The sequence below is a fragment of the Salvelinus alpinus genome, chromosome 5 (assembly GCF_045679555.1).
Source record: "Salvelinus alpinus chromosome 5, SLU_Salpinus.1, whole genome shotgun sequence".
In the NCBI taxonomy this organism is placed as follows: Eukaryota; Metazoa; Chordata; class Actinopteri; order Salmoniformes; family Salmonidae; genus Salvelinus; species Salvelinus alpinus.
Genome location: NC_092090.1, coordinates 28992564 through 29007119, shown reverse-complemented (window position 1 = coordinate 29007119; position 14556 = coordinate 28992564). Strand labels below are relative to the sequence as shown.

The 14556-nt window shown below is 41.9% G+C and overlaps 1 protein-coding gene across 2 annotated transcripts in view; it reads left to right on the top strand.

Annotated features, from left to right (window-relative positions):
• LOC139575851 (thrombospondin type-1 domain-containing protein 4-like) overlaps positions 1-14556 on the top strand; it is a 53175-nt gene that overhangs the window by 25641 nt on the left and 12978 nt on the right. Inside the window, exon 1 of one of the 2 annotated variants that reach the window (XM_071401222.1) lies at positions 8465-8699. The exons of the other annotated variant lie outside the window; for it this stretch is intronic. Within the exon in view, the coding sequence (XP_071257323.1) occupies positions 8619-8699 (81 nt within the window). The 5' untranslated portion in view covers positions 8465-8618. Of the gene's footprint in view, positions 1-8464; positions 8700-14556 lie in introns of those variants that run through there. 2 annotated transcript variants of the gene reach the window in all.

The following is a 14556-nucleotide window of genomic DNA, read 5'->3' as shown; positions in this document are numbered from 1 at the left end:
AAGTATAATTCTTGTCTTTCATAATTTGGTCTGATATACTTGCATGTGTAGTGTCAGCGTTTGTTGCTGGCATGTCATCGCTAAGTTTGCTTATCTTGCCAATGAAAAAGTCATTAAAGTAGTTTGCAATATCAGTGGGCTTTGTGATGAATGAGCCATCTAATTCAATGAATGAAGGAGCCGAGTTGGCTTTTTTTCCCACAATGTCATTTAAGGTGCCCCAAAGCTTTTTATTATCATTCTTTATATAATTGATCTTTGTTTCATAGTGTATTTATTTTTATTTTTTTGTACCATGACTTCTTAATTTGCAGTACGTTTGCCAATCAGTTGGGCTGCCATACCTTTTGCCTCATTCCTCTCAACCATACAATTTTTCAATTCCTCATCAATCCAATGGGATTTAACAGTTTTTATAGTAATTTTCTTAATGTGTACATGCTTATTAGTAACTGGAGTAAGTAGTTTCATAAATGCGTCAAGTGGAGTGTCTGGTTGCTCCTCATTACACACCACAGACCAGCAAATATTCTTTACATCATCAATATATGAATCACAACAAAACTTCTTGTATGACCTCTTATACACTATATTAGGCCCAGCCTTTGGAACTTTGGTTTTCCTAGATATTGCTATTACAGTTGAAGTCGGAAGTTTACATACACCTTAGCCAAATATATTTAAACTTAGTTTTTCACAATCAGAATTATAGTAGAGAGAGTGATTTATTTCAGCTTTTATTTCTTTCATCACCATTCCCAGAGTCAGAAGTTTTCATACACTCAATTAGTATTTGGTAGCATTGCCTTTAAATTGTTTAACTTGGGTCAAATGTTTCAGGTAGCCTTCCACAAGCTTCTCTCAATAAGTTGGGGGAATTTTGGCCCATTCCTCCTGACAGAGCTGGTGTAACTGAGTCAGGTTTGTAGGCCTCCTTGCTCGTACACGCTTTTTCAGTTCTGCCCACAAATGTTCTATAGGATTGAGGTCAGGGCTTTGTGATGGCCACTCCAATACCTTGACTTTGTTGTCCTTAAGCCATTTTGCCACAACTTTGGAAGTATGCTTGGGGTCATTGTCCATTTGGAAGACCCATTTGCGACCAAGCTTTAACTTCCTGACTGATGTCTTGAGATGTTGCTTCAACATATCCACATAATTTTCCTGCCTCATGATGCCATCTATTTTGTGAAGTGCACCAGTCCCTCCTACAGCAAAACACACCCACAACATGATGCTGCCACCCCCGTTATTCACGGTTGGGATGATGTTCTTCGGCTTGCAAGCCTCCCCCTTTTTCCTCCAAACATAACAATGGTCATTATGGCCAAACAGTTATATTTTTGTTTCATCAGACCAGAGGACATTTCTCCAAAAAGTACAATCTTTGTCCCCATGTGCAGTTGCAAACTGTAGTCTGGCTTTTTTATGGTGGTTTTGGAGCAGTGGCTTCTTCCTTGCTGAGCCGCCTTTCAGGTTATGTCGCTATAGGACTTGTTTTACTGTGGATATAGATACTTTCTTACCTGTTTCCTCCAGCATCTTCACAAGGTCCTTTGATGTTGTTCTGGGATTGATTTGCACTTTTCTCACCAAAGTACGTTCATCTCTAGGAGACAGAATGCGTCTCCTTCCTGAATGGTATGATGGCTGCGTTGTCCCATGGTGTTTATACTTGCATACTATTGTTTGTACAGATGAACGTGGTACCTTCAGTTGTTTGGAAATTGCTCCCAAGGATGAACCAGACTTGTGGAGGTCTCCAATTTTCTTTCTGAGGTCTTGGATGATTTCTTTTGATTTTCCCATGATGTCAAGCAAAGAGGCACTGAGTTTGATGGCCTTGAAATACATCCACAGGTACACCTCCAATTGACTCAAATGTCAATTAGCCTATCAGAAGCTTCTAAAGCCATGACATCATTTTCTGGAATTTTCCAAGCTGTTTAAAGGCACAGTCAACTTAGTGTATGTAAACTTCTGACCCACTGGAATTGTGATACAGTGAGTTATCAGTGAAATAATCTGTCTGTAAACAATTGTTGGAAAAATGACTTGTGTCATGCACAAAGTAGATGTTCTAACCGACTTTCCAAAACTATAGTTTGTTAACAAGAAATGTGTGGAGTGGTTGAAAAACGAGTTTTAATGACTCCAACATAAGTGTATGTAAACTTTCGACTTCAACTGTATATTGTGATCACTACATCTTATAGATTTGGATACTGCTTTAAAGCAAATATCTGCAGCGTTAGTAAAGATGTGATCAATACATGTTGATGATTTAATTCCTATGCTGTTTGTAACTACCCTGGTTGGTTGACTGACAACCTGATCTAGGTTGCAGGCACAGGTAACAATTAAAATTTCGTTCCTGAGTGGCAGCTTGATGATAGCCAGTCAATATTTAAATCATCCAGAAAATATACTTCTCTGTTGATATCACATACATTATCAAGCATTTCACACATATTATTATCCAGATACTAACTGTTAGCACTTGGTGGTCTATAGCAGCTTCCCACAAGAATGTGCTTTCGGTGAGACAGATGAACCTGTAGCTATATTACTTCAACAGTATTTAACATTAGATCGTCTCTAAGCTTTACAGGAATGTGGTTCTGAATATAGACAGCAACACCATCTCCGTTGGCATTTCTGTCTTTTCAGTAGATGTTATATGTATTGCTACCACTGTATCATCAAAGGTATTATCTAAGTGAGTTTCAGAGATAGTCAGAATATGAATGTCTTCTGTTACAAGCAAGTTATTGACTTCATGGACCTTGTTTATTAGGCTACCCATGTTAATATGGGCTATTTTTAGCACTTTTCTGGGTTGCTTGATTGTTTTAAATGCTTTACTGGGAAGCTTATCAGAGGTAGACTTACTCATGCTATTTACATTGGAGCTGATAGTGCAGGGTGAGCTGCATAAAGTGGCCTTCCTACTATTGCACACTGCCTCAGTGCTAACAGTGTAACTCTGGTTTATAGGCTCATGATTACTGCTTACAATAGCTGTTGGATTAACAGATGTATTGGGTGCAATTAGGGGTACATAAATAAAATTACTTACATTGTGTTTGCCAATGCCCCTAAGATCATGTACATTTGATGCAGCATTATGACGACTCATTGTCACAATGGTAGGGATTAACTGAGCTGGTCTTGGATAATTTACCAGTCATTGTTTCAACGCAGCCTTGAAATTCGTGGACAGAGTCCACGAGCCAAGATGATTTGGATGGACTCCGTCATTCCTGTAGTGTATCTTCTGTTTCCATAAGGTGTCAAAGTTATCAATGAAAGTGACTCTAGTAGAGCTACTGTAGTCTTTCAGAAATCACACATCTCTCGGTACTAATTGCTGAATACCTAGGAAAGGAGAAACCACTCCCTCTCCAATATGCCATTGATTACCCAACAACAGTCATAAATTGCCCTGCCCCTTAATCCTGGTTGATGTGTCAACAATCATCTGCAAGTTATGAGCAGTCAGCAGTTCACACACCACGTAAGCTACTGGGAAGACAGACCGCACTTAAAGTAGATGGCCCTAGCTAGCAAAAAGACAGTACTAGACAACAGCAGATAAAGACAAAAATTATACTTATCACTCCTGGAGATATCAGGAGTCCTCTAGTTATAGAATGAAGCGCATTGAGAGGGAGCCTGAGAAGCTGGTTATATACTCAGAAAAGTGGTGAAATCACCCCCCCCCCCCCCTCCAATACAGTCACTGATTACCAAAACAACAACAGTCAGTGATTGGGTGAGTTAGTATACATGCTGTAAATAATTCCCAATACGACAGACAACATGTGTGAATCAGTGAAATACAGCAGGTAGCTTGTTCTTTCACTGTAGAATGCCATGCATGTTAAAGTAGAGGTGTTACTGGACAGAATATGGTTTAGGCCAGCCAGATGAGAAGGAGATGATATTTGAAGGGGCGAAACCTAACTTCCACTTAAATCACATTTTAGTCATGCATTGATGTCAATGGGAGACTAAGTGAACATTTGATTTAAGCAGAAGTTAGGATTCTCCCCTAAGTGTGTCATCTCAGCCTCCCTGGTCCCGTTCAGCCCTGGTCCACCTGTTTCGTTCTGAGTGACTGGCCTTTAATGTGCCGGCTGGATCTGTGGGTCAGACTTCTGCTGACCAATTCTCAGGGGTTGAGCACAGAGCTCATAAAGGATGTGTCTGGAGACAGGGGAGTCTTTGACCCTCTGAGTAGGTGCACGTTAAATCCTTCACGCTGTGAACAGAAAGTGTCTGCTTTCAATAGGACTCAAACTTGATGCATTTCCAACACCCTGTTAGTTCCGGTCTCCACCTCCTTTCTTTTACATTTAGGAAGACTAATTTCCTCTGAATACAATAAATAAATTTTAGCTCTGTGTCTCTGAAGTCTGAGATGTTTTCCCTGTTTGATGCTTTGTCTGGTAGATAAAGTGAGATTTACTCTAAATACAGTACACTGTACAAAATTATGTGCATTTAACATTTCCATCACGATTCAATTTTGAAATAAATAATATGTTCATTTACATGTATCACTACCAAAGGGTCGAACAATTTGGACTCATCCATTTGCTGACTGCTTACTGTCTGTGACAGCTGTTGATGGTCTGGCTTGACTTTCTAAAAAAGACGCAGGCTGCCTGTCCAGGCTTCTCCACTGTGTGAAACATCCCCTGGTCTCTACGGCCTTCACAGCCCCCGGACCTCCATGCTCATTTCCTGCCCCTGGTATTCAGCTGAAATATATGGCTCCTTTGTACTATGGGAGCTGTCAGCTCCACTGAGCTTGAACAAGCCATACATGAGTGCAAGATAGACCTGAACTATAGTACACACCTCTGGGGACAGGTAGTGGAGCGGAACAGAATACTGCCAAGGTAGTGTTAAAGACTCTCTGACTGCTGTTGCTTCCTCTGCCAGGTTGAAACGAGTGCTAAACTGTCACTTTCGACTGGAACAGTATCTCTAACAGTACAGTACTCGGCAGGTTATATACTAATACTCTCTCATCAGTCTTTGTTATGAGTCAATAGAAAAAAATCTAACACTCTTTTTTAGTTTTCTGGGAGACTGACCAAGGATGGTGAACTCCTCTAGTGATTGGTTTTTGGTATCCTGTGGTGATTGTAGTTCACTATACCATAGTCTAAGTAATATTATAGTTTTGGTAGTATGTGGTTATGGGTCATAGTGCAGCCGTACCTGAGAGGTGAACAGATTTATGAGGGGACCCTATAGGGTCATACAGTGTTATTCTTTACATTCAGTCAGCAGCCACACACACTGACTGACTGCTGTTGACAGTGATTGGATTGGCTGTTGTCTGGGTGGTTGTCAATGTCAATTGAGGAGCTAGTTGAATGGATTTGAAGCTTCAATAGTTTGTTTGTTTCATCTGAAGGCCATTCAATGAGTGGTCAAGGTTCCCTGAATGGCAGGAATTTATGGTCAATTGAGAGGGAGATTCATTGTGTGAGCGTGTGTGTGCTGCATGTGTGTGTGAAAAAGGGGGTAAGTGCATTGGTACTTACTTGTCGTGTCTAAGTTTATGTGTCATCAGTGCTGCAGGTGGGCTGCCCCCAGAGGTCAACCTTACAGCCTCGAGTCTTCTTGGGTATGATGCTACAAGCTTGGCACACATATATTTGGGAAGTTTCTCCCATTCTTCTCTGCAGATCCTCTCAAGCTCTGTCAGCTTGGATGGGGAGCGTTGCTGCACAGCTATTTTCAGCAATGTTCGATCGAGTTCAAGTCCGGGCTCTAAATGTCAAAAAACGTGTTTTCGCTTTGTTTTTCATTATGGGGTATTGTGTGTAGATGGATGAGGAAATGTTAGAATAAGGCTGTAGCATAAATGTGGAAAAAGTCAAGGGTTTGAAAACTTTCAGAATGCACTGTATATGCCTATGGTCTCTGGTGAAAAGTAGTGCACTATAAAGGGAATAGGGTGCCATTTGGGGCACATTGCTCTATCAGTCAGTCAGTCAGTCACAGTCCCATGCCCCACAATGAACCTCCAGTGATAATGTAGCATACCGTGGATCTCCGTACCACTGTCCTCCCCACAGGATGACCCTGTTATGCACAGACAGCTGGCTTTATGAGCCAAACAGGCCAAATAATAAATAGTGATTGCAGCTATGTTCCCCGATCCCTAACCTCACCTCCACCACACCCCTCATTATCCTCACACTCTCACCTGTTCTATTCATTAACAACCCACTCTCTGCCTTCCTTAGTCAAAGACATTGCTTGAAGGAAACAATCAAGGGACCTACATGCCTGGCCTTGCTGCAGCTAATATGTATCCCAGATGCACAAAAATCTGTTTTTTTCTCTCTTTCTGCTCTACTGCTCGATCTTCAAACTGTGCTCTTCCTGACACAGTCCACTCCAATAGGTCTTTCTAATGTACAAGCAGTTCATGTTTGGGTTTCGGGTTTGAAATGTATAGTAATATGGAGAAAGAATTTTTAAATATAAAACAGATTGAATTGAAATCCAGAGTAGTGTTTGGTTAGAAAATGGTTTTTGAATATGTCTGCTCAAATTGACAGGATGTGAAAAAGACATGATGGAAATATGACAGTAAATGGGAAGCAAACATGAATACATCCATTGTATGAATCCCTTTGTAATGCATCATAATACCATACGGTAATGGTAAGACCACCTGATGCTGTAGGCTAGTGCATGTCTCTGGTGGATGTGTGTGGGTAGGAGACTTCAGGAATCAGACATTGGGAGCCAAGGCTGCTGACCTGACCCATATGTTGAAGGAAACACAACTCCAACCAGAACCAGGACATGCTTTACTTTTCAGTCTGTCTGATCCAGCAGGTCCCAGCAGCGGGCCTCAGGGTGTTAAGCGTACTGTTCAATATCAGTCCAGATTAGTATACAGTATATCAGGAGGGCATTAGTATCTGATGTGTCTGAGATTATAGAGATAGGTATGCTGTTGAAAGCTCTCTTCCCCATACACTACGTTCCCTGTAAACATGTGTACAGCTGTTGTGTTGCTGCTCACTGCTCAGTCACTGGCTGTCAGTCAGTCTGCCTCTGGGAGATAGAGAGAGAGTGCGAGCGAGCGGGGAAAGACAAGAGAGTGCCAGCAGAAGCCAAGCCAAGTCCAGGTGTTGAGACGCCACTATCTAAACTTTCTGGCTTTTTGTCTGTCAATGATGCCTTTGCTTGTCGCTGTGAAAGATTTAAACACAATTGGAGATGTAATGGAATTGGATGCATTCAATAGGTGCTGATATGACTTGTTATCCTGTTCAGTGTTCTCAGTACTCTCATTCATATTATGCAGTGACTCACTGCTGGCTTTGCTTAACAGGGACAGGCCATTTTTGGTGCTAAAAAAGCCAATTTTCTCTTAATGGTGTGTAAGCACCTGCGGCCCAAAGAAGATGCTATGTCCACTAACAGCCTGCTGGAAATCTCTCTCTCTCTCTCTCTCTCTCTCTCTCTCGCTCTCTCGCTCTCTCTTTCTCTTTTCTCGCTCTTTCTCTCTCTTTTCTCTCTCTCTCCTCATAGCCCAGCTGAAATACAGAATTGTAGTGGATACAGTAGTTTGCTGCATGTGCCTGTTATGGTCTCCTTGTACCGCTTTAAAATCTGATTATTGATTAAGTGAACATGGCTGCAAAAATGCTCTTTGTCTACGAATCAAATACATCCACAATGTCGTGATGCACCCACTATGGTCATATACTTTTATGTGATAACCAACTGTCATAGTCTGATGAAGAGCGCACTCCTAACTACAGTGTGTCTTGATGAATTAGTGTTTAATGTTGTGGAAACAATGGTGCAGAAATAGGAAAACCATATGATGAGTTCAGTCTTTTTGGCTTCGGCTTCTTTACTCCCAGCCTTCCTTGCGACGTGGCTCGCAATTAAGTGCTTGAGTATGCTTGTATAAGAGTGAGTGCAAAGGGATCGTATTGTTGCAGAGTTTGTGGTTTCTCCATGTTTAAGAATATGAAATGCAGTCCGTAGTCAGTCTATTTCAGTGTTAGAATGTCCACTTGACCACAAAGTGTTTTGGGCTGTTATGTTACTTTTCTTTGGCTGTCTGCTGTGTTCCATTGTCAGTAGTCTAGATTACATTGCAATAGTATTCCATCAAGTCCTATTAAATAATGCTCAGCAAAGGTATCCAGTTGAGTTGTCTCACCAACACCTGTCCATTGTTGACTACACAGTAGGAGGCTTCATGTTCCACCATTCATAAACAATAAATACTCTTCCTCTTCCCTTCCCAAATATTTCCTTTTTCATTTAAACATCTCTCCACTAATCATCTTTCTTCCCAGATATACCTTTCTCTCTCTCTCTCTCTCTCTCCCTCCCCCCTCCCGCCCCTAACTTTTCCTCTTAAATGACCCAGCCTCCCCAGCTGCGCCTCCTCCAGCTCAGTTTACAAGGCTGTGCATAAAGATCAGCAGAGTAGTGGTTTTGGCGTTCACTGCACTACAGGGGCAAGGCGAAACAGCCAGGAGCAGCTACCGTTTTCAACTGGACCTGTCTGAATGCATGACTGAGAGCTGCTGGTCAATAGTTCTTGGCCAAATGAGAGAATGCTATCAGGTCTGGCTCTTCTGCTGCTTGTCTGCCTCCTCCACATGTTTGTGACTGCGCAGGGGAACCCGTGGTCACAGGTAAGACTTAAACCATACCATGGTCTTACTATGGACCCTCTCTCTGCTTTTCCACAGGTTGGGCTGAGACTGACCGTCTGGGACTGGCTACTCATCGCTCCCAGTCCCAGCACCTTTACACGTCCCAAACAGACATAAGAGGGACTCCCTCTAAAACTATGACCTGTATAAATCTGTATTATGAATGTAATTAGCCTGTTTAGCCCGGTGCTCGTCTTAAGTAATTCTCGAGCAGCTGAACTGTAAGTTTATAGTCTGATTCTAATAGATAGGTTAAGTTATAAGTTAGTTCATGCCTTGGCTATGACTGCAGACTATAGATCATGAGGAGGAAGTAGGGATCAGATTAGGTATTTACTGTGTGACTGTTTTCACTGTTAAGCAGCTTTGTCAGTCTGTGCTGTTGACTCTGTAGCACATATAAGGCAGGCTGTTATATAGCTATAAAGGAAAGTGCCCTTCAAAGTTGCACTTAGTATAACTGTGGAAACTCTAAAGGGGGATGTCTGGCTTGTAATTGGGCATAGATTGGCAGAGCTCCATGTGTGTGTAAATGATTGACTACATGGCTGTGACATCACTGTGATACTGCTGCAGACAGGTGATGTACAGTCATAGAAATAGAATATCTCATTCTAGTTCTGTGTGTACAGTATCCTGGTTTGATCTGTTCATCAAGGTCATGTGCCTTGATGAAAGTAATTGTGACCAAAATGTTACATGTGAATGAATGGAGTCCATGCAACCGGTTTGCTTTGTCTTCTGCTAAACATCTCTGTAAAAATGTATGATGTCAGGTGAAGCTGCATTTGGTCATTTGGCAGGAGTTGAGATTGGTGTCTTAGAGAATGATTGTATAGGATTACGTGTTCCCTCCATAATACTCTCACGATAGGGCATCTTTCATTTCCACATGTAAACATGTAGGTGTGTCCTTAAGTTGTCCCTTACCCTGTATTTAGGCACTTTTTTTAATATCCATTCATTATGTTCCCAACACAGATCCTCTACAAACAGATACTGATGACAGAGGAAACCCTCAGTGTTTTAAAGACTGTAGAATCAACACGGTTTGTGCTATTTCAGAGACAAGCAGTGGGCATTTATGAGGCTGCTGTGCCCTTGACCTGAGGCCTCAGGCTGGCAGAGAGGTTTGAGAAGTTTGTGGGGTACGTGAGGCCTTTTTACTGTTGAGAGAACATCCCCCAGTCATGACCGGTATATATCACTCTACTCTTCACTGTCGGGAAAACATCCCCCAGTCATGAGCGGTATATATCACTCTACCCTTCACTGTCGGGAAAACATCCCCCAGTCATGACCAGTATATATCACTCTACCCTTCACTGTCGGGAAAACATCCCCCAGTCATGACCAGTATATATCACTCTACTCTTCACTGTCGGGAAAACATCCCTCAGTCATGACCAGTATATATCACTCTACTCTTCACTGTTGAGATAACATCCCCCATTCATGACCAGTATATATCACTCTACTCTTCACTGTTGAGATAACATCCCCCAGTCATGACCAGTATATATCACTCTACTCTTCACTGTCGGGAAAACATCCCCCAGTCATGACCAGTATATATCACTCTACTCTTCACTGTCGGGAAAACATCCCTCAGTCATGACCAGTATATATCACTCTACTCTTCACTGTTGAGGACCCCTATCTTATCCGGAGCAACAAAAAGTATTCAAGTTACTTTAGCTTGTTGCCATACTATTACCATGTTATTACCACTTTATCCTGTATTGTATCCTGTGCTGATGTGACCTGCTACAGTAGAGGGTTTCTTTAAAATGGATGGAGGAGCCCAATAGCCCTACTCCTCTGTGGGAAGAGTTATCCCCACAGTTCAGTCATTATTCCTGGTTGTTTTGGATACCCACTTGGGGTTTGACACATGATTTATGTTGGGAAACGCCATGTAGTGGGAAAGAACCCATGAGTTATCACTGTCTGGTCCAAGAAAACCAAGAGTTTGTGCTTCTTTTAGTGGTTCCAAACTCAGAGTATTGCCTTGGCTTGGTTGACTTCCCAACACATCTATGATACAAGTTCCAGAGATGAAATCAGAGGAAAGTCTGTGATTCTTGAAAGTATGTCTTCCATTCTACCATTTACAGACGGATTGTGATGGTCCATTTGTCTATTTAATTTTGTGAAGCAAAATGTTTTAAAAAGTGCACACGCATGGAAAGGTTATAGGACATAAATGGATTTTCTAGTTCTTTGTTGAAGGCTGCCAATTTTCCCTCTCTTCTGTCATAGCAGCCAGAATGGCTATATTTCCTAATCTCCTTTTAATGCTGCAATCTGATATGGAAATGTCAATTGGTATTGGAAGTTGTACAGTACCATAACAGGTCTAGCACTATTCATTGGGAGTTGCCCTTGAATGTCTGATGGATGTAGTTTACAAAGTGACTTCATTATACTGTATGCAATTGAAAATCACCTTTCACCTTGTGATCACTGAGCAGTCCCCAGCACTACAGTAGCCAACCTCCACCACAGCTGCAGATGTGTTTCCAGTGCTGACTGTGTTGAAGGCAGTGTGTGTTGTTAGCGACCTCACCCTCATTAAACACTGTTCTGATAAAGGAGCCTCTAAAGGGAAGGTAGAAAGGAACACAGCATCTCACCATGTGGGAGACAGATGCTTGTGGCCTTTGCCACTGCCAACGGTCGGCCACATGCACTTCACATGGACCGACCAACCGAACGGAGGTGGTGGGTTGTCATGCTATACTATGACGTTATACTGGATTCTGTGTGAGAAATGAAATAGGAATCAGTGATAAAACACAAACAGACACTATTATATGGGACATGTGGCTCTGTATGTTCTAATGATGTACAGGATGCCAGTATGGTCCTATTCTAAAAGCTGGCCAGTGTTTCAACTCAGCAGGTTTGCATTAGTCCTAGCCTTGGTAACAATTTAAAAGCTGATGGAATTGAGCATTTTGTTATTTTCTAAATAATCACATTTATTTTATACCTATATTGTGAATACTATTCAACAACAGCAGCAGCATAGAGGGGTTTGGTTAAATGCTGAAGACACATTTCAATTGAAGGCATTGTACAACTGACTAGGTATCCCCCTTTCCCTTTCCCATTAGAAGACCTTTAGCCTTTAGTCAGAAGTTGAGCTCATCATACAGTAATGAACATAGTAGAGTGAGCCTCTGTCCTGAATGCCTGCCTGCCTGCCTGCCTGCCTGCCTGCCTGCCTGCCTGTCTGTCTGTCTGTCTGCCTGCTTGCTTGCTTGCTGTGGCAGAGAGCACCTCCACCTCATTGTGCTGTAGTGTTTAAACAGACAGGAAGGAAGGCGTACATGGATGGAGATGGAATTAAATGAATGGAATGACTGACGCATAGCTGAGGTTTGCTGCCCGCTCCAAAGCCAAGCTACACCGCTTCCTGACATCCTGACAGGCTGCCTGCCTGGGAGACTCAGCGGTAGCTGGCTGGCGTACCATACGTACAGCGACCCCAGATGATACCACTATGGCATGTCTAACTTCAAGTCTACACCAAGCCCTTATGATACTGTACCACTATCGCATGTCTAATTTGGGAGACTGACAGGATGTCAGGGTGAGAGCACTTCTAGCCGTTCACATCACAGTCAAGGAAGGTCAGAAGGTCTCGTTAATTTCCTTGACCACAGTGCCAAAGTGCTCTGCGATTTCAAACCAGGCAGACAGTGAAGGCATCCTCAGTGAGTGGGTAGGTAGATAGAAACCATAATCAGTCTCAGAGGGGATGTTATTTTGTCATTTCTATCGATCTATACCTTCGTCTTTCCAACCCAATCAGTAGTAGTTAACTATGTTTATTGAATGTAAGTATTATTTTGTGCACTGGGGAGTTGTAAGATTTGATGTAAGATTATGTAGACATAATATCTTGCGTTCTGTTTGATTTTAAAAGTTTAGAACCCACATATTTCTAATTGCCAGCACTTCTAATATACAATATGACCCAGTTTACTATTTATTACTACAATTTCTTCTAGAGCAACGAGTCACATTTTTGATAATGATCCCCACTCAATGATCCCCACTCAATGATCCCCACTCATCTTTTTTTCATGTTGAAGTTGTGGTCAGTCATTGAGCTTTCTATAGATTTCAGCATAATGTCATTTCCATTCGGTGGCCATCTTGCTGTAAGGTCACCTCCGCTATGAATTATTATCTGGTATGACATTGCCCCAGAATTCTCAGCTTGGAAGCCCAGTAATGTAAATATTACATTTCCAGATGAGTATCATGGCAAGCCAAGTCTTGATAACAGCAATGGCAACGCTCCAGCAGAGCTCTTTGCTGGCTGTACAGCAAGTGAAGAGTTGAAAATGTTCTCATAATGTTCACAAAACAACCTCTGTTACTCTTTGGTCGTAAATTTGGTCGACAGGGTGTGTGTGTTTCTTTTATGTCAAAGTGGAGTGTTATCATTTGAAAATAAAGGGAGAATTCCTTTAATCTGAAGATATTCTCATAAGAATTTAATGTAATTGGTGAAGCGAGGCCAAACCATTTAGCTGACACTTAATTCTAGAGCCTGTTATTGTTATTAATATGTATTCCATTAATGCAGCATTCATTTAGTTTGTTGTTATTTGATAAACATGTTGAGACAACATGTTAGGTGTTAAAATATTAGATGTTATGTTAAATAATATGCAAGATTTCAACCTTGAAACATATCTAAGTTTGTGTACTCAAAGTTTATGTACCCTGTAATAGTGTTAAGGGTCTAAGTGTGTTAATATATTCATGCATTCAGTGAGCAGTCTTGGTGCTTTCTCAGGGACTTATTGAGCGATCTACCTTCCTGACCCTTCTGAAGTTAAGCTTCAGTCAGTTATCCCTGGTGGTTTCCAGGCTGGTGGGTCTGGCATGGCACCCAGAGTATAATATCGTGGGAACCCCTAGTCTAAGCTCTGACAAGACCCAAGTATGTTCTGACCTCAAGCCATGGACATGGCAGAGATCAGAAGAGTTATGGTCTAGGATCAGTTACAGCAATGACTGAATAAAAGTGTCTGGAGTCCCTGATATGCAGAGTGTGTGGTTGATAATGGATCATTTGTGTATATGGGGCTCCTGAAACAGCTGCATGAATCTGGATGTATTTGTGTGCCATAGTGCTCCCTGATAGGCCTATACAGTACAGCTGTCTGTACATGTTAATGTCAATCACTCGTTAGCTTAAATCTCGTTGTCATTAGTGGATTTCTCTGTCTAAACATCCACTCACAAACAGTCTCCATTTGAACCCAGGGTCCCAGTCCCACGCCTGTGAGAAACCCTAGCAGTCAGTCCACTGATGACTTTTTCAACCACATCTATAACTTCATTTGGGGTGGATGAAGGCCACGATTCAGTCAGAACTAGTGTTAACCGGCATTGGCAGACATACGCATAGCAGATGTTTTGGCGGTGTTGCAGGTGTAACTGTGGTGTGTCACAAACCACTTCCTTATTATCCCCACTGCGTTAGAAGTTCAAAACGGCGATAGAAAGTGTAGGCTTCTAATGCATGTTTTCATATTCATTTGTATGGGGGGGATTTATAGTCTATCAGTCTAATCAAGGTGTAGACAATAGAACATCACGCACTTGAGTGTTTGAACTTGTAAAGCGGCTGCATTGGATTTGTCGGATTATAAAATCAGGTGATTTCGTTGCCACGATAAGCTAATGCAAGGAGCCACTTGTGGATCTGTCAACTCTAACGTAGTTCCACCTCCAATACCGCCAAAACAATCTCTATGCGGGTGTTAGCTAGCGCAGATCTAATAGATTCTAGCCCGAAGTCTTTACAGTC